The sequence below is a fragment of the Cebidichthys violaceus genome, unplaced genomic scaffold (assembly GCF_023349555.1).
Source record: "Cebidichthys violaceus isolate CVI_PGR_0920_01 unplaced genomic scaffold, fCebVio1.0.p SCAF_83, whole genome shotgun sequence".
Classification (NCBI taxonomy): Eukaryota; Metazoa; Chordata; class Actinopteri; order Perciformes; family Stichaeidae; genus Cebidichthys; species Cebidichthys violaceus.
In genome coordinates this window covers 503,956-525,817 of record NW_027176968.1, presented here as the reverse complement: position 1 = coordinate 525,817, position 21,862 = coordinate 503,956, and the positions used below count along the sequence as shown (strand labels likewise).

At 44.0% G+C, this 21,862-nt stretch overlaps 1 protein-coding gene across 2 annotated transcripts in view; it reads right to left on the bottom strand.

Moving 5' to 3' along the window:
- ppp2r3a (protein phosphatase 2, regulatory subunit B'', alpha) overlaps window positions 1-21,862 on the bottom strand; it is a 56,719-nt gene that overhangs the window by 5,855 nt on the left and 29,002 nt on the right. The window contains exons 2-6 of one of the 2 annotated variants that reach the window (XM_068702357.1): window positions 17,693-21,294; window positions 3,383-3,673; window positions 2,096-2,199; window positions 1,901-2,003; window positions 1,691-1,765 (exon numbers count right to left, since the gene is read on the bottom strand). In XM_068702357.1, coding sequence (XP_068558458.1) covers window positions 1,691-1,765; window positions 1,901-2,003; window positions 2,096-2,199; window positions 3,383-3,673; window positions 17,693-20,449 — 3,330 coding nt within the window. In that variant the 5' untranslated portion in view covers window positions 20,450-21,294. Of the gene's footprint in view, window positions 1-1,690; window positions 1,766-1,900; window positions 2,004-2,095; window positions 2,200-3,382; window positions 3,674-4,967; window positions 5,596-17,692; window positions 21,295-21,862 lie in introns of those variants that run through there. The other variant, XM_068702358.1, reaches the window with a different exon arrangement.

Here is a 21,862-nt window from a genome sequence, read left to right as displayed (position 1 = left end):
GTCAAAACAATTTAAAAATAAGTTAAATTATGGGTACAAATTTTAAAATAATCTGAAGATAATTTGAAAAGTTGAGAGGTGACAGAGACTATGAAATGTTTTATGTCTGTTAGTTCTGGCTAATGGGAGTCTAAAAAGGGATGCAGGACGAAAGGTCTGACAGGCTGGTTGGAGCCGCCAGGCTGGTTGGGCTCTGCTTTCAGTCCATAGAAATAGCATGAAACTCACATGGGATCTTTCCAAGCCCTGTCATCCAGACTTATTAAACATATTCCTCATCTTTCCATGAGGGAGACCAACCACCGATTCAACTACAACTGATATTTTCATCCACATTCAAACTAAGGGTAGGATCTTTATCATACAATGGAAACAAGTGGGTCTGGGCTGCCTGTCACTGAAACACAACACTAAGGCTTAGCAAAGAGCGGATTAGCACACATTTCCTGGTACATGGACCTCCCAGGGCTACAAATGCCTCATACAGTAGCGGGTCATCTGACCTTAACTGAAGGAAGTGTCTTAATAAGGGCATGTGGAGGGTCAGGGCCTCCGCTGTAGCGGTCTGAGGGGGGGCATCAGTGTTTCCGTGATGTCCCCTGATGCATCAGAGCACGGACTTCTCTGCACTTCTATGCAGCAAACTCCCAACTTCTAAAGCACGTGTTGCAGCTGTTCAGATACACACACACACACACACACACACACACACACACACACACACACACACACACACACACACACACACACACACAGTCTGCTGCTGAAGTTACTAGACGTGCACTGAAGCAGCTTTGCTGACAATGTAGGAGTAAATTCTGAGACATCATTGATATTTCATACCGATGCTTTTGACTGTTTAATGCTTTGCACAGTGCAGTAGTGGAAGAAGTATACAGATTTAAGTAACAATACCCCAATATGAAAAAAATAAAAATCCATTCAAAATGTTTCATATTCACATTTTTTGGACAGTTGGACAGTTTAATCTATGATAATACATCATATTTTATAACCTAATCAAATGTTTTGTATACAAATTCTGTAATATCTGATATTTGTAAAGCTACTAAATACTATATCTGTCAAATATGTGAAGAGGATTAAGAAGTACAATACAAAGTTTAAAAGATGGAAGTATATAGAGGCATAAAATATAAATAATTACGAAAATGAAATGTAAAGTAAGTAAAGTAAGTACTGTACTTGAGTATAATACTTGAGTGAATGCATGAAGTTACGCTCCACCACTGCCAGTGTCACATTTTTAAGACACGCTATCATTCGTTGCTAATGTAATCCTAACTCCTACCTGATTTTGCAATGGAATTAATAATAGTGATATATATATTTTTATGTACGTTTTCAATTCAGTTTAATAATTTTGTTATAAAATAATGGTTTATTTAGTACTTCTCTTCAGTGAGTGTACTTCTGATCTTCAATACATCAAATGTGAGTACTAGGACAACATTAATATGTAACACTGTCTAATGTTTAGCTTAGTTTGTGGATTTACTCTCATATAATACTGTCAATTTTTTTAGTTATACTTGGATAACAGATAACAAGCTGTGGCTTCAATATAGCCAACTCAGCAAACTACTAAAATGGCAGTAGTCCTATCATTACACTGTAATCATAATATCCCATTAAAAGGACAGTGGATATCATTTTTCATGCCATTTACCGTTGTTATGTAGCGGGAATGGAATTCAGGTGCATCCTTGAGAAATGTGAGCCCAGGATGCGTATCCACTATGTCCTAATCAGTCAAACAAACAAACAAAAAAAAGAAAGGTTTGTGGTAAACACAGAGAATAGTACAGAGCTTGTGTAATGTTTGCATTGCTCGTCTTTTGATGGGCTTTTGATTGATGGACGTTGATATGACATTTACCTGCATTAGAGGGATGAAGTCCTCCTGCTCCAGGTAGTTACAGTTGGGTTTGGCTAGCAGGGAGATAAACCTTGACGAATCATCGTGGCAACTGTGCAACAACCTGCAGGAGAGGAGGCGCTTAATATAAGCTGATGAGAGTTACAACGTCACATTTCTTAAGACTTTCTTAGATGAACATGAGGCCTGTCTTACTTCCTCCAGGTTGCAATGAAGGAGTGAACAGAAACAAAGCCCGTTCTCTCACCACCTGCTGAGTAAAACATGGGAGCCTTCCAGTAAAGTGGACACCCGCAAGCCTGCAAAGAAAGACAAGTAACAACACCATTATCTTACCCTGAAAATCAATTGTGTACAGTACTTCACCACAGCGTTTGTTTCCTAGAATCGGTGATCACACTGCTTAGAAAGGAGTGGCAACATAAAAACAGCATTGCATCAATGAGGCAACGTGTGTAAGAAAAAGAAAAAATCCAAGGAAAACAAATTAGCTTCAAGATGAAAGATGCAACCATTTATGTTAATCTCACATAATACTGCCAGTAAGCATTGATGTAGGGGTGTGCAGTATATAGAGTATACTCAATGTATTGCTTGTTCTGTGTTGGATGTAGTAAATGACTATATCGTGAGTATCGAGTGTACAAATATTAATTGTCAGGTCATTTTTGCTTGGCGTTTCGCTTCTCCTGCAGCTCTCTTCCTCTCTCAGACAAACTTTAAAAGGGGTGAGTGTGTGTGGCGTAGCCTATGAGCATGGATGTGCGTGATGGGCAGGTGTTTTTGTACCTGAAGGGAAGCAGAGCCTGGAGAGTTCTCTCTCTTGGAAACGGTAATGGAAGATAGCCTCAAACTAGCCCCCTTGTGGTTTTTTGTTACAAGTTGAGGTAAGAGTGTCTTAGAGTTGTCTTCAAAATAAAAGCGCCAAGAACTGACTTCAAATTAAAAGTGATCCTTCTGTGAATGTGATAAGCAATTTCACAGTCGGTCTGTCAATGATAAATAAACAAATAATAATAAATAAAACTAAATTAGTATTCGATTATAAACAAAATGAATGATAATTTTAAAAAACAGCCTCCTGCAAACTGTATTTCAGAGAAAAATTGAATTTCAATTGTGTGAATAAAAACTTGGTAAGAATACATTTTCAAAGACCAATCTGACTTCAAAATGGTAATACACCACGTCAGTGTTCAGATTAGTTTGCTAGAATGATCACACTTATGATCATACGCATCAAAGGGTTAAATCAAACAGTTATGTTATTTTAGAGAAAACACAAAAATATTGAGACAAATTTAGTATATCGCTGCCTAGCCTAAACACATTGAGATATTATTTATAATTCATATTGCCCAGCCCTTTGGTGATGCTGATCTGTTCATCGTTATTGCTTTTAGGAATTATCAAATTAGAAATAGAAGTAAAGGGTGTTTCTACAATTATAAACATTGTAATGTCTGTTGTTAAACTACTGACCTTTGCGATCTTGCCCATTTCATATATGTCAGCCTTCTCCTCCTCAAACTCAGTGAAGGCCGTCTCAATGGCAGCAATGGCTGCGTCGTGGTTGGTGGCCGGGCCCATGGCGGGGAGCCCATGGGGGTAGTAGAACCTGGGAATGTTGATGGCAGGGGGAGGAGGGGTGACTATCACCGGAGCCGGAGGAGGGCTGGGTGAGCGTGGTGTCGGGGTGGGGGTGGGTGTGGGTGTGGACAGGGCAGGGGCCGGTGGAGGTGTGCCTGGTTTCTTCTCCGGTTTCGACTGGACCTGAAAAGAGAGAAGGTTAAGAAAGGTATAAAAACAAACCACATAGACAGCATGCTATTGACTACAACACCAGTATAGGTATGCTTGATGTGGCTTGTTGTTCCTAACCAGAGCCCCATTCTTCCATTGCATTATAAATACCAATTGACAGCACTCTTACAGCCATATTGTTGCATGATTTTGACCTGATCAAAATGTATAGACAACATGAAATTCCCAAATCCACATACATTTTTTATGAGAACTAAGTAAAGATATTAAGTACTGTTTCCAGAACTGAAGACAAGACACAACTTCGCTTTACGAGCATAAGGGATCCATGTAAGAGATGTGATGAAAACTCTCAATTAATCCTAAAAATATGTAAAAAACAACAAGAGACTTCACAGTCAGTGAGTTTTATAGTCTGCAATTATAACTGATTTTAAATGGTTGGCTAAAAGCTCCAGGCGGCACAAGAGTGTGACAGTTAACACTATTTTGGGCCTAACTTAATTCATCCTAATCTCTGGAACCTTAAATGACTAATAAGGTAAAAATAAGCAACACTCATGGCAACTGTTCTGATGCATTTATGATGGTTTGACCGAGCCGGTTGAGCTTTAAAATTAGAGTTTGAATTACAAGAATGGTCTTCTGGGCATACATAGGGGACGAGCTCCGAACACACTTATTTTATTCCCCACATACTCCATTATCTAATTCACAAGACAACAATGTAGGTAGCAATGACAGGGTAAGGTGTCCAATACACATCTGCTGTAGTTCAAGGCTGATGACTTGAAAAGTAACGGCTTACACAAAATGAAATGGAAATAACCTCAAACTGGAATTTAATTAACACTGCTTAAATCAAAACTACGCAGTGTGTCGGAGCAGGAGCTCCCTGATGCCTGGTGTCTGCCTTCTTGAGGGCCTTCTCACTGTGTGGGTACTGAACAGGACAGCTGTAGCGGTCCTCCCCCTCCCACTCTCCTTCACAGAGTTCATTCTATCACTCTATTCCCGCACCTCCTGCCCTATTAATACCCTGCTGGTATCTGCCTCAGAATAGTTTGTCGTCTCTGACATGTCACTCTGTGTGTATGAGAGCAACAAGATGAATCTACTGTATGTGTGTGTATAATGTATGAACATCTGTGAACATGTGTGTGTAGAAGAGAGAAACAAAGATAAAAAAAGACGAAAAAAAGAGAATATTTTTTGCGTGTCTAACGTCTTCATGTTTCTCATGAGTCTGCATTTTGCGTCCATGTCCAAACTTGCGTCCATCCTCCTTATCGCACCGACTGACCTGTTGCTGCTGGAAGGACTTGATTCTCTTCTTGAAGCGTGAGGGGAGGACAAAGTCACACCCCCTGGCCAGAAAGGCCAGCTCCCCCCTCAGGTCGGGGTCCCGCCGTAACGACGTCTCCTTGATCATCATGGTGGGGGCCGAGACACGTAACCCCCCACCAGACACAGCCACCGGTGCAGCTACTGACACGGTGACTACTAACAGACCAGCTTGTCCGGCAAACTGAACAACCGCTGAGAGGAAATCGAGTGGACTGTGGTAAAGAAGTCCACTTAATAGTTCAGATATCCACTAACCACAGAAATGGCAAAACGCCTTAGGAAAGCATTTGTGTGATTTCAGGCAAAATGGCCTTTGACAATCAGTCACACTCACAGAATTTCTCCACTCGCATGTACAGGCTCCCAAAGCTGTGTCCTGTAAAGCAGTAATCCAGCAGGGTATCTGTGCAAAGAGATGTTCCTTAAGACTCCCGTGCTACTGTGCAGGCCAGGAGGCAGAACCATGGTACTTGGCTGTTTTATGACCGATCGGAGCCCCAAACAGCAGCTTCTCTCTGGGTCGGAAAACCCTCTGATGTGCCCCTGTCAGCTCAGGATGTATGTATTTGGTGTAGTCTCACTGGTGCCTGCCGCTCCAAGCTGGGCTCTGACAAACTGCACTGAGAAACATGAAACATGAGCCATGCCGGGGTCTGGCAACACACACACGGCACACCGGCTGTCCTGAGCATTGGGGGGGGGGATTCAGCCATGTTGCATATCTGTGTGTAGTGTTTTGCAGGACCTGAGCCCTTCTCAGTCCCCGCCTTTGACTAAAGTTAGCCAGTGGGATGTTACAACTCAAAGTGAGTCTGAGATTGAAATAATTTGACTGTAGATGGGAAGCTTCAGTGCTTCAGCGTTGGTGGGTAGGACAAGTACGCCAAAATATTTTCATAGGGGTAAATTGGGATGGAGTGATTGATCAGTTATATGTACCTGTTATATCTGTTGACTTTCAATTATACAGCCCTGAATGTATGAAGAGTCACTCTTGAAAAAAAAACAATATTATTTTTACTGATGGTCTTTTCTATGTAATCAATTAAGCTATTAGTCTACAAAATGTCAATGCTCATCACAACCTACAACCAGACTGCAACAAATTCTTTTCCATAATGATTCATTTGAAAATTATTTTCTCAATTCATTTTTTGGTCTATAAAATAAAATCACAATTTTGTGTAGCCCATGGTGATGTCTTCAAATTGTCCAAAATATTTACTGATTTTTTTGATAGACATTTGATCATCAAAATTGTTGTCCAATAACAATTTCTGTCAAGTATTTGAATAATTAATCAATCACCTAATAATTTTAGCTCTTCATTGACACCTGCCACAAGACTCTAAAGCCATCATGATTTAAGTTGTCTTTAAACTACAAATGTAGTAGTTGTGGTAAAAATCATATACAATACATAAAGGAAAGCTTTGGGATACCTTTGGTGAATTTAGCATATGCGGTAATAGCTAATTAATAGTGAGTATTTATAGTTAAGTGTATACATTTCCAATGCAACACCCTCCATCTTCCAGTCTGACCTTTCTCCCAGCTATGCCAGATCAGACCAGGACCACTTCAGAGCCAAGCAACACAAATCTGAAGCCTGATGAAGAGGGGATCCCTCAGGACAGACAGACGTGACCTATTTTTAAGTTGTCCAGCTAAAATTCCTCCAAGACTAAGACACTTCACCAAATGTCTGACATATAACGGTTGAGTTTACACGTACTGTAGCATGTAAAGTATATCAATGCTTGCCCACGGACCGTCAAAGAAAAGGAAACGGTCAATTTCCCAGTATCTGTTGGCACAGTAAACACTATGGTTGTGTTTCAGAGCAGCACAGATGGAAAGTGCCCTCTAGTGCTATACTGAGCTCCATGAGCATAGTAAATTAGGAGGACATGGTGGAAATATTAACTGCTGTTGGATGAAAACGTTTCAGGAACTATTTTCACACTTCCTGAGGCCACGAAGTGACAAAGTCCTTTCAGAAAAACAAAAATTATGATATTTATCCACAACAGCAACACGTTAGTTTCTTGCTGGTTCAATGTGTATTTTTCTACATCCTCAATATTTTCTTATTTGGTTCTTCTCCTGCTTTTCTTCAATATTTCTATGGTGTTCCATCCCCTGGAGTCCCTGTTCTTGCCGTCCTTGTGACGTACGTTTTTAATATGTATTCCATCACTCTGTAAACTACTAATGTCTGCATCATTGACTGCATCATGGTGTGTTAATAACAGATGAGCAACAACTCTCTCACGCTAGACTCGTAGAATGTGTCCTGCCTTTCCAGATAAATAAGTGAGTCACCCGGGGTTTTTAGGGTAACTCCTCTCCGCTCCCTGTACGCCCTACTGAATTCTTTGGAACAACTGGACTCTGTACTGAAGCCAAGGTCACATACCAATCCCACACACTCGCACACACACATTGTCTTCTTTCTGGCCACTTCTCACCTCCGTGCAGCAGGGGGAAACATTATACAATCACTATCTCGTGTCTATGAACAAATGAGCACGATCTGACAAGAGCTATCTCACCAACTTTTAGTGTCATGTTGAATCCCTCCCTCCCTCCCTAACTGTTTTTTCTCTCTCTCCCTGTCTCTGCTTCTCAGTCTGATCACTGAAAATTAAGTTCCTGGCACTTTCTCTGCACGGCCACGTCAACTTGAGCGATGCACTTGTGATATCATAAATCTTTGTATAAAGAGATTCCGTGTACATGTAAGTGTGTGTGTGTGTGTGTGTGTGTGTGTGTGTGTGTGTGTGTGTGTGTGTGTGTAAAGAGAGCCAGGACAGATGCCATGGGGCAGCTGTGTGCTCTTTTCCTCGCTGACTGACAGTCGGTGTAACCCTGCCCTCACCAAAAAAAAGTCTCTGCTTGGTCCTAAAACCACCCTCTCTGAATGGATCTGTAGTGCTAAACAGCGACATAAATAAAACGGTTACATTTATCAAGACTTGAGGACTGTGAGGATGGTGTGGGAACCAACTCCTTTAAAGATTCATAGATGCTCCACTACAGCATGTGGGACAAAAGCTGCAGTCTGCTCAATTGACAATGAAAGCAACTTGTGGGACAAACTGTTCCCAATGGGAGGGACACATAAGGTCAGCAGTGATGTGTGGGTCAGTTCTGTGGCCAACCAAATATTCTACCTATCCTACCAAAAGGCAGACAGACAAATTAAGAGACTAGCTGGTGAACACAGTAGAGTGTTTCGCAGCTAAAGAGCCACATATTTCCCTCTGGAGTTGGTGGAGACCAAAAACAGAGCCAAGAGGAGAGTGAGCATACTTACATTCATCATTTGGCTAATGTTGTGCTCTGTCCGCCGGGTGTGTACATGGGTTATATTCGCCATATCAACTTTATATGGTAATATGTCAAAGTTGTGTTCTACATCTTGTTCTAATGTAACCAAGTGGGCAAAAAAGTTTTTTTTTTAAAGCAATTATTGCAGTTTTAATAAGTGCAGCTTACAATGCAAACTATTGCAAAAGTGCTGACAGAGCTAACAGTGTTTACCTGAGGGGGCACCATGGGGTGGGTGCTATGTTTCCGCTATGACACCTTTGATCAGGATGCAGTTATCAGCTGTAACTGCCGTATGAGCGCAGTGCAGAGCGGCGGCCCTGAGTTAGCAATTGGGGCACGCTCACATGCACTAAACCCATACACTAAAATCACCCGCTGCCAGCCAAGCTATGTCAACAAAGCAAGGATTCATTCTCTACTCAGGTAGACATTACTCCAATCTTTGTGATTTAATAGACACATAGATGATTTTGATGCCATTGTATATTTTAACTGGTAAGTTGAGCAACATATAAACTCCCACAAATGAATGTATTCCTTTAAGATGCTCGCTTAGGGAGAGAAGAGGCCGGCAGAGAGGGTGAGAGGAATGTGGAAGAGAGGGCAGAAAGGGCTAATGGAAGTAAAAATGGGGGCCTGAGGGGCTGAGCAACAGGTGCATGTGAGTGTTTTGAGCGTTATGTCTGCAAGTGCTTTCCTCCAACTACAACACAGTCCTAATCCAACCCCACTGCTACAGGAACAGGTGAGTCAGCAGCCTTCACAACATTGATCAAATACATGCAAAATGGGAAGTGCGGCGGGACCAAAGCAGAGGATCAGTTGTCCAAAAACAACTGTCGCTGTGCACACATGCCCTCCTAAAGGGTTTAATTAGCACACAAGCATGTGTCAAATTTGTCAGGCATATCAATTGTGTGTGTGTGGGCGTGTGCACGTATGCCTCGATGGATTCAGATAACAGGAATCTTCCAGCTTCTTCCCGTCTTTTAGAGAAGTTGAATAGTGTGAACATAACAACTTCCTAAACACACACACACATACACACACCTGCTCGTTGAAATTGGCTGTCTGCTGTGTGTAAAATTATCTGTGTAAATATAGCCACCATGTTTCATGTTTATTTCTGCTTCAGGCACCGGGCAGACTTCACATGTGCAACACACACACACACACACACACACACACACACACACACACACACACACGTGTGAAACTGAGAAAGATGATTGAAAATGTGATTTAATAGAGTTTTCTGATAACTTAGCAGAGTTATGATCAGGCATTTAATTGAACGAGTTAAACCTAATACTGTCATTAATTGTTAAATTAAAAGTTACACAGTAGATATACTTAAATGTGTGTAGCTTTTTGGCTAAATGTTAAATTATTCAAATTTTGTATGTATTCATTACTGCATTTGTGTGTTGTTATACACGTCAGCTTTACATTTTTATGTGATGATATTTTTTATAGTTGCAGTAAAACCAACTGCCCACTGGTACAAATAAAGTTTAACTTTGAAATCCCCCTCCCTTCTCGGTGATTATACAGACACTCACTTTACACCAGGCCTGCCAAATGCCATCTCCATGGCAATAACCCTTTCCCTGGACTGAGTGGCGGGTGAAATACTCCCAGGGTTACCGTGCCAACAGCAGGAAACACAGTTCACATTGCAGCTCTATTCTTTATTCCCGGTCTCACTTCCTCTAGAGAGCACGCGCGCGCGCGCACGCACACACACACACACACACACACGCACACACACACACACACACACACAAAGTTGCCTTGGGAGCCTCCTCTTTAAACTGCAGAGAATGAACCAAGTTCAAGTGCTGCCTCCGTGATAGATGAAGTGAATCAGTGATGGTCACAGTCTACCTCACATCCGAATCACAGGAGGAAAACATGGGACCAGTTAATGACACAGCTGCTGTGGCTGTCTGAGCAGAGGAAGAGGCTGTCTTGTAATAAAAAATGTCACAAGTACCACAGCAGCAGCCAACGGGCCCAGAATTGAAAATACTGAAAATGCCATCTCGTGAAATATATTATCAACAGGCATAAAGACTCTGCCACCACCTGTTGGTTTAAGTTAAACATTATATTGCTAGTAGGAACAACTACTCGAACAATTCTGCAGCATTTGCTGTTTCCATCCACCAACTTGACAGATCTGTGACTAAGCAAATGTTACACACTAAAGTCAGGGATCTACTACTCATATGCCCTTTTGACTGTATCTCTGTTTATAATAACACTGTTGTGATTTGTGGTTTAGTTTTTCTTCAATAACTTCTGAACAATTAGAGCCAATCAAGCCGGCCATTATACTAGTCAGAGGCTCATGTATTGCTGATACATCGTCGTAAGAAATTGTTCATTTACTATTCTATAACTACTACTCCTGTGGACAGTGTGTATTAATGTATTTTTTATTCATACGGGGCCTTGAAAGAATAGTTTGACATTTTGGAAAATATTTGTTTACCTTCTTGCAGAGAGTGGCATGAAGCTACAGCCAGCATTCTTTAGCCTAGCATAGCATAAAGGCTGGAAACAGCTAGCCTGTCCAACGATTAAAAAAATCTGCCTTCAGACAACTCTTAAGCTCATTTTTTAACACTTTATATCTAGTTGGCTTAAACCTATAAAAACAGCTGTGTTAAAACAATAGTTTACCGTTTTGTGGGGGGTTTATGGGCTGGACCATTTCTTAGTTTTGGGCAGTTGCCAGGTAACCAGCGGAGACTCCAGGAGGTTCCTGCTTCCAATCAAGAAATAGTCTGGCATATATCCTCCTGTAAAACTGCGATTTGTCATTTATGCAATTAGTTTTTTATGTGGATTAAACAAACAAGTTTAATGAGTGAGCATTTCCCTGTTTAAATAACAGTAAATATAACACAATAGTATAGTATCTAAAAACTATATCTAATTAACTAAATATATGCATCTCATGAAGACATATAACAATGTTAAGCCTGTAGAGCTCACCAGAGGAAAGGCCTCATGCTATGAAAAGATTCATAGAAAATGTACCACACTGCCTATTTCTGGGAGGGTTGCCCAGCTGCATCACCAGATCATTGCCCAGTTAATCATCTCCCTCTGCAGGAACAACAGCCTGTCAACATGTAATCTCTAAGAACAACAAACTCCAGGCCTTTGTCGGCCAACTTGGCTTTTCATATTTATACGCATGGCTATCAGGGGCAGGTTTTGCATTACCTTCCCATGGCTATTTTAAGAGTAAGTGAGCTAACCCTACATCAGCAATAGTGATGAGCCTCAGCCTGGAGCTGCAGTGAGAGAGCTGTCACTAGTACTTCACTCAGCCAATGGCAGAGCAGATCAGCTCCTGTTTCCTCTCTTTTTCAGACAGAAGAGTAAAGATAGACTGGAATGTTACAGTAGGAGGGAGAGACGTGTCAGCAGATAGATGTAGCCACTGCACATTTTGCTGCAGCCCTGTGATATCACTAACAAATCTTATAGGGAGAAGGTCAGGTAGCACTGAAGAATATGCAAGAAGAAACATAAGAATGCACATAAGTGAGCAACACTAAAAAGTTGCATTAGTAACGATCCTACTCTTCAGACCATGCACTAAACAAACTTCCTTAACATCCCTTTGCCATGCACCTTGAGCAATATTTTCCCAGTATAATTTAAGCCACAACATAAGACAATAGTTTCTCTTTGTGGTCTCTTTGACTTAGAAAACTGTTGTGTATTGCACCACCCTTTCCTCCCAACGGTCACATAATGTCACAATCATGGCAGATTGTGCAATTCTTTCAAAACAGGACTGTTGTTCGTCCCTCTACTTAATTGAAAAGTTAAAAGGATTGAAAATAGCTTAAGAAAGAGAGGCAATTGTGAAAACCTTCTTAGTAAATACAACTGATTCTGATATAGACCAGGACACACTGGTGTTAAATCACAGATCATCCTGTAGATGGAGCTATAGATCCTCTTCATATCAGAAAACAGTAGTGAGGCTGGCCGGCAAAAAGACACAGCACCATAGGTACAGTCAAGGCTGAGCGTCGCTAGAGGGTAGCAGCTCTCTGCTTGTCACCATGTTGAATCTGTCCAACACTCACAGGTGAGCCTGGATCTGACAGAAGATGCTGGTTGTGCTGCCTTTCTCGGCCTCAGCTCCCTCATCTCATAATCAAGACCAACAATCCTAAAAATCACCTTGGCTGACTGGTTTGGATGATGAAAACCATATGCTAATAGATGGAAACCACAGTTTCAGATATCATTCTTATACAAACAATGTAACACACTACTAATAGTTGCAATAACTCAGTTGTATTTGTTGTAGAAAACTTATTGACCATTGAAATTTAGGACAAAGGGCACAAAAAAATCCTGACGTGCTTGTCTGGATTAACTGGTGAGAGCGTTTTAGTAATGAGGCAGTTTTCTGGAGAAAACCCCCTGGCCCAATTTGGGTGGAGCTGGGTGAAAGGTGAGTTCAAAAGGAGAGGTTAAACAGGGAGGGAGATGGGGGGGGAGGCAGCTGACACCCAAGCTTCTACCGAGTCATAATGTTATGGAACACTGGCAAATTGTTTCACATGGAAACAAGCACACACATACACAAAGCCAGCCACACCCACATCAACACTGTCAGTGTTCTGAAATAAACCGAAAACATATCCAGTCTCCATTTGATCTCCCCTGGAGACATGATTCTGTGGGGGAGCCTCCCCGTCAGCCAATTAGATTACACAACTGATATTCTGGGGAAGGGGAGTCCCGTCAGCTAGCCTAACATGTTTTGGTGGTTTCCGTGGTGACACTGAGGGAGGCCCAAAGACTTACGCAGCAATGCCTCCCACTGAGCTAAAAACATTTCGGAGGAAAAAGTAACTTGACAAAAAAAAAGAAAAAGGAGTTAAGCTTGCATATGTGTGTGTGCAGACAAGTATCTGTGCAAGTGTACACACTCTAACAGAGCCCCCTGCACTGGGACCAGCAGTTGGATGCTATCCCAGCCTGCAGGAGTGGTGATTCATGATGTCACTTGCTTTAAAGTGCTATGTCTGTGTGCGTGTGTGTGTGTGTGTGTGTGTGTGTGTGTGTGTGTGTGTGTGTGTGTGTGTGTGCGTGTACCAAAGGGCTGGGTGGTGAATGTTTCATTGTCCAGGCTAACCTTGGGCAGTATGAACTGCATTGGAAAAGTTCTTTCATGCATAGCAACACAGGTCCTTGTCTGGCAGTGCATTGTGTGTGTGTGTGTGTGTGTGTGTGTGTGTGTGTGTGTGTGTGTGTGTGTGTGTGTGTGTGTGTGTGTGTGTGTGTATGTGCATGTATAAATGAATGCATTCATCTGTATGCTTGTGCGCCTAGGTTGAAACAGGCATCTTTCCCCGCTTGGCCGAGGTTCCCACTGTGACCTTATTTCCTGTGGAAGCAGCAGAGGAATGATGTCATCCTCTGCCGACCCAAAGTCAACAACTGTACACTGCAGCCCCCCCCTCCCACATACACACACACACACACACACACACACACACACACACACACACACACACACACACACACACACACACACAAACTCCACCCCTCTCCCCCAGCACCATGAGTCTCTTTCTCATCTCCATTCTTTTTCTTCGCTTGTTCCTCTTCTTCAGAAACTCCCTATGAACTCTTCTTTTCTCTAAGTCTACTTCTCAGATGACAAAAAAAAGTCTCCCTCCCACCATCTCACACAGACAGTCATTCATTTGGCTTTCCCGTCTTCCTGTTATTTCCTTTTTGTCCCCACGCTTCTCTTTATCGCTTCTTTTATCCTTTTTTCAAGCCTCCTTATGCCAAAAAGTAGAAGTTTCTGTCTAAAAAGGTCAACAGTTTATTTCCTCAGTTGGCTAAAAAATATGGGCAGGAAAAGTCAGAAAGAGGAGCACTTATTCCTCCATCAACAACAAGCTGAAAGCATTCACTCACACAGCATTTTGTGGAATTACTGCAACAAAGGAAAATGTATTCCACTTAAAAGGCAGGTTTCAATTTCGCAATGGTTATGTTAGCAGGTTGAACCCCAAAACTATTCTTTTTTCAGCAGAGGATGTTCCAGTTAGGGTCCAGATCCAAGTATGGACAAAGTGTGAGGGGAAGCTCTTCTGCTTTCTCACCAATTTGCTGGGGACGGAACGCTCCAGCAAGCTCTAACTCAAGTCGTAACTGACCAGCACTATCCTAGCCTAGCAACACGTCCACAGCAGTTGGCAAATACACTCAAATCAGCCGCGGGTTAATTAAGCCTTCAGAATGGCAGCTCAGCATACAGCCAGGAGTGTACGTGTGTCTTTAAATCATGTCGCCATTGGCTGTACTGGAACAACCCCACTGAAACAAAAACATACAGGTCAGATTTAGGTGCAGGGAAATGTGATCTGAAATATCTCTTCTTTACTTGCCAAAAATAAAAAAGGGTAAGAGAAAGACAGACCAACTGCCACTGGAGGGCCATTGACCTCAAGTACCACAAACAGATTTAGCCGACTCTGCTCTCAGCATCACTGCTGCCACGTCTCCCCTCTCTGAGTTTGACTGTTGTGGCCTTGTCTCTGATTTATATCAGCTGGCTTCCTTGTATCCATGGAGATTAATGGGTCTGCTCTGACAGGTGCAGAAAGCCCTGTATTAGTCTGTCAGCAGCAGAATCAACAATAAACACGTGTGCGCCCGCACACACACACACACACACACACACACACACACACACACAGACAGATGAGGATGCTACTGCCTGAGGCCAGTGTCAACCCAGAGGGCTTAGCAGAGCTTCCCATCAAAGCCATGACAATGCCAAGGGAAACACAGCTACACCTCTCCAAGGTGCAGTGTGTGCGTAGTTGTGTGTGAAAGTGCAAGGGCATTGTCACACTTGTGTGTGAGGGGGCATGCCTTGTTTATAGTTTGATTGGCAGTTTAATGTGCAACTGCAGCAGGAGGCGGGGTTGGCACTGAGGAATATTAGCATAATTCCCAGAGTGCAAGAGTTGGTATTGGGTGTCGGAGAGCTATTCTCAAACTCAGCTGTGACCCACAGTAGCTGGGTCAACTTACCCTCAGGCCAACTAACAGACACACACACACACGCTTAGTCAAGCACACATTCATTCAAATTCGTATGAATACACCTGTGTGCATATATACTTGCATGGGCACATATGTAAATGCACACAGATACATTAATACAGGAACACCTGGACATGTGAGAAAGCCTTGATGTGCACACATAAACAAACATGCACACCAGAACACACCCACACAGACATATCCAGGTCCATTTACACTGTGGCGACAGTGAGTCTGTTAGCGGGATGCCATAGTACAGAGGGGTGGACAGATTTAGGTCTCCCTCACACCTAGCTTTGCCAGGGGTGGAGGGGGTTGGAGGGTAACGATACCGTTAACACTCAGTGTGCCAACAAATGCCCCCCCACACATACCCTACACTACCCTACCCTACCCCACCCCACCCCACCTTGCCCCACCCTCCTCCCCCCTCCTGCTGTGCTCCAATCAGCACCTCTCATTGGTTTTCTCTGCCCTCCACACAGCAACAACTGTTATTCACCGCTCCCAAAATAACACAGCGGCCAATCACAGGGTGGGAAGAGAAGTGGTGGTCAACGTAGACCGACTCCAGGTGAAGGAAGGACACGGAGAGGAAAAGCAAAAAGGGACACGGATGAAGAAAAATGGAGGGAAAAGCGGAAAGAAATATGCAAGGATGGCAAGAGATTACAAGAAATGTGGAGGCAGAGGAGCAGGATATCAAAAAAAAGAGAGGAAGGAGGGATAAATAAGCAGACAGAGGACGCGTAATGATGTGTTCGGTTGCTGGCTGTTCTGTTCTGTGGCAGCTACCATGGTAACCTCATAAATAGGTGCCCTACATATCAGCAGGGCATAAGGTTACACAGCTCAGTAAATAAACATAAACAAACAGTGGTGTGGAGAAGGAGGAACGATGGGAGAGCAAAGAAATAAGCAAATTAGTAAAGGAGAAAAGAAAACAAAGGAAGTGAGGCAGTAATGATTTGATGCTCTGTCTTGGTGTTGATAATTGGTGTTTGTCTGTCATAGATAATTACCTAAATCCACAATGTGCTGTTGAACACCCCCATCAGAGATAAGCTAAGGTAACCCCCCCTTTCTAAGTTTATTCATGGCAGTGTCAGTAAGTTATGCACACCAAGTCACACACACACACACACACACACACACACACACACACACACACACACACACGTAAACACAAACTCCAATTGCCTTACCCTCTCTTTCCCACTGTAGCACAACCCAAAATTATCGTTAAATATTCCCCAGGGTGAAAAGGGGAGCCAACACACACACACATGCCTACACACACACACACATATACACATTCACATCACACAACAAACAAAGAGCCACTCCTAACACAATGAGCTGCTCTTTTCCATGATTCAGAAGGACCAATCTTTTTTATTCAAGCCCAGAAAGGGAAACTGTATCAGCGTGTTCATCGCAGCTAATGAATACTATTCATCACGGCCCATCAATTACAGTGACATCAACCTTGTTGTGTCACAGCGATAAAATCCTCACCTGGACGTTTAATATGACATTTATTGAAAGCAATAGAGGCTTTCTTACAAATTGGCTATTCTCAATCTAATGCTGTCAATCACTCCGTTTCTTGTTTCCTGATTGTCCGTCTCTTAGTCAGTCAGTCACTCTCAGCCTTCCTGTCTATTTGCTTCTGACATCACGGCAACAGTAACATTTAAAATACATATTTAGATGATGTTGCTATGTATTATGACCCATCATCAGTCCATCAGTCCATTTCCATATAATATGAAACATATTTACTTATGTGCAAATACTGAGAACATCAATGAAATCAAAGCTGCACAGCATGCAAATACCCTCCAAAATAAAAAAAAAAATGGGACTTCAATGAAGAAAGCTGTACCACCTCTGTTTGTACATCATCATACTCCAAATACCAGAAGTGCCATTGCATTCAATGAAGCAGCGAGCTAGGGATTTGACAAAGAAAGTGGGATGAAATAATGACTAATTTAGTTTTCACAACAAAGAATAATAATCCAGGTCTGTGACATACAGCTTGCTGACATTACATGATCTAAATCCCTGAAATTCCTATTTTGAAACACCAAAATGTGCACACTAAAATCTCACATGGTAGTTGATACAGCTGTAATAGTTTGAAACTGTACTGTTCAGTAAATGTCTCCCTGGCTGTCCATTAGCTTGTGCATGTGTCAGTAGTTGTAATTTGAAAGTGTGTCTTTGACTTACTCTGATCACCTCTGGAGTCTGCTGGATGAGGAGGGTTGAGCCAGTGTCTCTCACAGCAACAGGGTCGCCAACAGCATCTACAGCATCTCTTGCGGCTACCACAATTGGGATTGCAACAGGGGCTGGAGCTTCAGGTGCAGCCACAGGTGTAGGTTCAGCTGAATGTGTGGAGGAATGCAGGCTTGCAGGTGCAGGCATTACAGGGGCAGGGATGGATGTTGTGTCAGTCGCACCTGTAGAGGCTTCTGCAACTTTATCTGTAGCCTCAGTTTTAGGCTCAGGTATGGGTGTGGGCATAGGTTTGGGGGCAGCTTTAGGTGTAGGTTTGGGTGAAGCTTCGGATGTAGCATTGCACGCAACTTCAGATGTAGGTGTCGGTGCAGGTGAAACTGCAGGTGTGTTTGCCAGGGAGTGTTTTGTCGGTATAGCTGGGATTTGTGAAGCTGCATGTGTGTGCATGGAGGGAGCAATGGGAGCAGCCGGTGGGCTTATGCTCTCCAGAGGGGTATCAGCCCTGCCAGTGGTGGTCAGTGTATCCTGCAGGAGCCTCATCACCTCCCGCTCTTTCCCACTGTTCCTCTCAGCACTCCCTGTGCTCCCCGCCCCAGTATCCACCAGCTCCTGGGCAAAACTCTCAATGCTCTCAAGGATCCTCAGCAGTAGTGCCCCATCCTCCTCCTCTACTACAGCTTCACTGTTCTCTCCCTGGGGAGGAGTGGGAGTCCTGGTGGTAGGGCCATTCATGGCTAGGAGGTTGGCTGGCTTTTGGACTTGGAACTGGGCCATTTTAGGCTGAGTAAGGGCCTCACTGGAAGTGACTCCCTGGCCTCCTTCTCTCTTCCTGGTTTTGGCAGGAAGTGGAGGCTCAGTGTTTCTGGGGTGGCTCATACTCTGAGACAGATTTTCTAAGTCCATCAGCAGCTTGTCAATGTCATCATTCCTGTGTGAGACCGCTTTGGGTGCTGAGGAGGGCCAAGTGGGGCTGTAGCCAGTGCTGGCCGGCAAAGCATTTGAAGAGTTATGGTGTGGATGAGACAGGTGCATGTGTTGACCCAATGTAATCACATTTTTGTTCTGGATAGCGGTCACCCCTCTAGTTGGAGTGTGTGTCTGTTGTGAGACTTGTTCAGGTGTCTTTCCCACATCTGCCTCCTCCTCCTCAATATAAAGAGCCTCCATGGGGGATGTTGGAGGAGTGTGCATGTACAGTGGGGTTGGGGAGGTACGAAGAGGGGAAGGAGAGTGTGTTGGAGAGGAGCCGGATGGAGAGCATGTGACAGAAGGGGGAGAGAGTGTGTGTTGTGTGACAGAAGAAAAATGTGGATGTTGTAGTCCGTTTGTAAGTGGAGTGGCTCTGGACGGGGAACTTTGGACTGGTTTTGTATGGACGGAGACTGATTTCAAAGAAGATGAGGAGGAAGATGAAACAGAGGAGAGAGTAGACGATGTAGAATGAGGAGCAAGCTTTGGGAGGGGAGGTGACATCACCACATCCTCATAGCGAGGAGGTTGCTCATTGCCAAATATTGGAGAGTACACGCCCTGCTGGATGGAGTGAAGAGTGTTGACCAGCTCAGCCAGATCGCTGTGGCCGCTTCCAGGCGCACCCTGACCCCCCTGCCCACTTCCTCCCAAACTTCCAATTCCCTCCAGCTCCAGAGGTAGTCTCTTCAAATAGGAGCTGAGTCGAGTCATCACGGCCCGATATACACTGTCAGGACTGGCTCCGCCATCCTCTGGCCCTCCACCAGCTTTGTGTCTGATGCACTGCTTGATGATGTCGGTGCATTTCTTTAAGTCTTCAGAACATTTAAGTAGGATGTCAAGGCAGGCACGGATGTCCTCCCCGCCTGCTCCCCCAGTGCCCGCCTCCGCTCGTGTCTTCTCCAGCAGACGGGCAATCAGGTTCTCCTCTCCCAGAGTGTTGCGGTACAGGGAGGCCATTGTGGTCAGATTGTGGTCCAAAGACCCAATACTCGATAGGCTGCTTGTTGATCCACCACTCAATTTGGTGATGGCCGACAAGGTGGCTGTGCTGCCCTTTAGCTTTGTCTCCTCCAGGCCTGCTACCTTCCCTGGCACAAATGGTGTAAGGTTCTCATCATTAGATGGACCTGTGCCATTTGTCATGCCATTAGCAGTTCCGTTTGTGGTGATATTGGAGCTGAAGTGGCCGTAGATGATCTCCAGGTCGGTGGAGCGACGACTGAGAGAGTCAGGACGGACCTTACGACCTTTCCGGAAGGTGACATGGCTGGAGGAAGAGAGGCGGAGCTTGTCAAAAGAAAACTCTTTGAGCTTACCACTGGCCAGGTTGATAGCTTCTTCAGTGATGTCCTTCAGACTGCCAGAGGAGCTCAGGTTCCCAGTCGAGCCTCCGCCACTGGGTGCCTTTTTACCACGCCATGTGGGGCTATCCTCCCCTAAACACAAATTGCCACTGCTGTCCACCCTCTCTAAACCACCATTATAAGTTGTATCCATGGTAACAGTCACTTTACCATGGTTGTGGAGTTGTTGAGTGATCATGTTATGGGAGTGTATGAGTGAGCCGTTTGCGTCAGTGTATGCAGTGTCAGGTGCAATAATCAGCTCGGAGCAGGTGCCGCGGTGTGCGACGGTACAGTCTAGTCCCTGGGACAGCGCCCCACATGGCCCCGAGCAGTAGTGCACAGCATGGGAGTGAGTTCGCCGGTCAACTACCACACTGTTGTAGCAGCTGACACTGCTCACCACGACACGATAGGCTGCTGCCATGGTGACCAATGTCCTTCAGGACATAGAAAAGTGAAAACAATATCAAAGTGTAAAACAAAAACAAAATAGCTTGACCCAAAAAACAGTAGATGGATTAAATGTCGAAACTCCTTCAGTTGAGAGAGAAAACAAGTTTATGTCTAAATACTGAATCAGTTTGCTGAAAAAATATGTCTTTTAACTGCATAGTGACCATTGTCAGAGGCATGTCAACACTGTAATAAAATTTTTAAAAAAAACACCTGAAAAGAGATGTCTTAAAAACGATTATTTCCAAATTCGATATCCTTACATGGTGGCACCCGAAACAGCTTTAAAGGGTTCCACTCTTGCAGAGGAAGAAAGAAGGATGAATTCTTGTCCGAGAGCTCTGGGCCTCTTAATAACAGCTGTAAGTTCCTCCTCTCTCCACAGGCACCTTCTCCGTTTCCTCTCTAGCAGCAGCTCATCAGCCGCTAATGACAGCTGTGGAGGATGGCGACAGCAGAAGATCCAGCTGGGGTATCACCCACCCCTCCGTAGAAGCACCCCCAGGGGCCGCATCCAAGGCCAGTGAAGCCTTAACATTGCCCCAGCCGAGGCTCATCCCCTGAGCAATGAGATGTAGGGAGAACACCCTTATCTCACTCTGGGGTTTCTGAAGTCCTGACGGAGCTCAGAACCGTTGCCGACTCCAACACAGCTGCAGAATAGCAGGGGACCGACCACAGATGGCCGACTGCCTCTTTCTTTCAGTGTGCGTGTTTCTGTATCTCTGTCAGTCCCGTACTCACTCTCGCCCCTTCCGTCTCCCGCTGTCAGCCATGTGTCAGAGGGCGTGTGCGTTTCTGATGGGAGGACACCACCTGTGAGTCAGCAGAGAAGGGAGGGAGGGAGGGAAGAGAGAGGGTGCAAAAGAGGGAAAAGAAAAGTAAATCATCAGGAGTTTGGAAAGAAGTGGATAAATGTGAATGTATGCGAGTGCATATCATCCAGAAGACAGCTGATAAGATGGCTTATGAAGCTTAATCGCACTAAACTGCACTAAACTTCCTACTACATCAACCTCAAATACACACATATACACATACAGATCAAAAGGAGGGGGCAGAAGCGAGACATTGAAGCATGGAAGGTTCAGACGGGCAAAGTAGAAAAAAAGATGTGACTCCCTCGCTTGTCACAGCAGAGCAACAAAGAGTTTTCTCTGACCCCGCTGACAAATCATGACTCAGCAAAGGAGAGGTAGGTGTGTCGAAAGGAGAAAACACCTGTTCCTTTCCATTCCTAATTTTTTCCCCTTTAGGCAATATTTAACTTCCACTGCTTCAGAAGAAACAAAGTTTTTTTCCAAACTCTGTATACGGTGTAACATAGAGCTCCCTCCCTGCTAGGGCTGCACAATTTGGCCTACTGCAATCTTTTTGTGTCAAA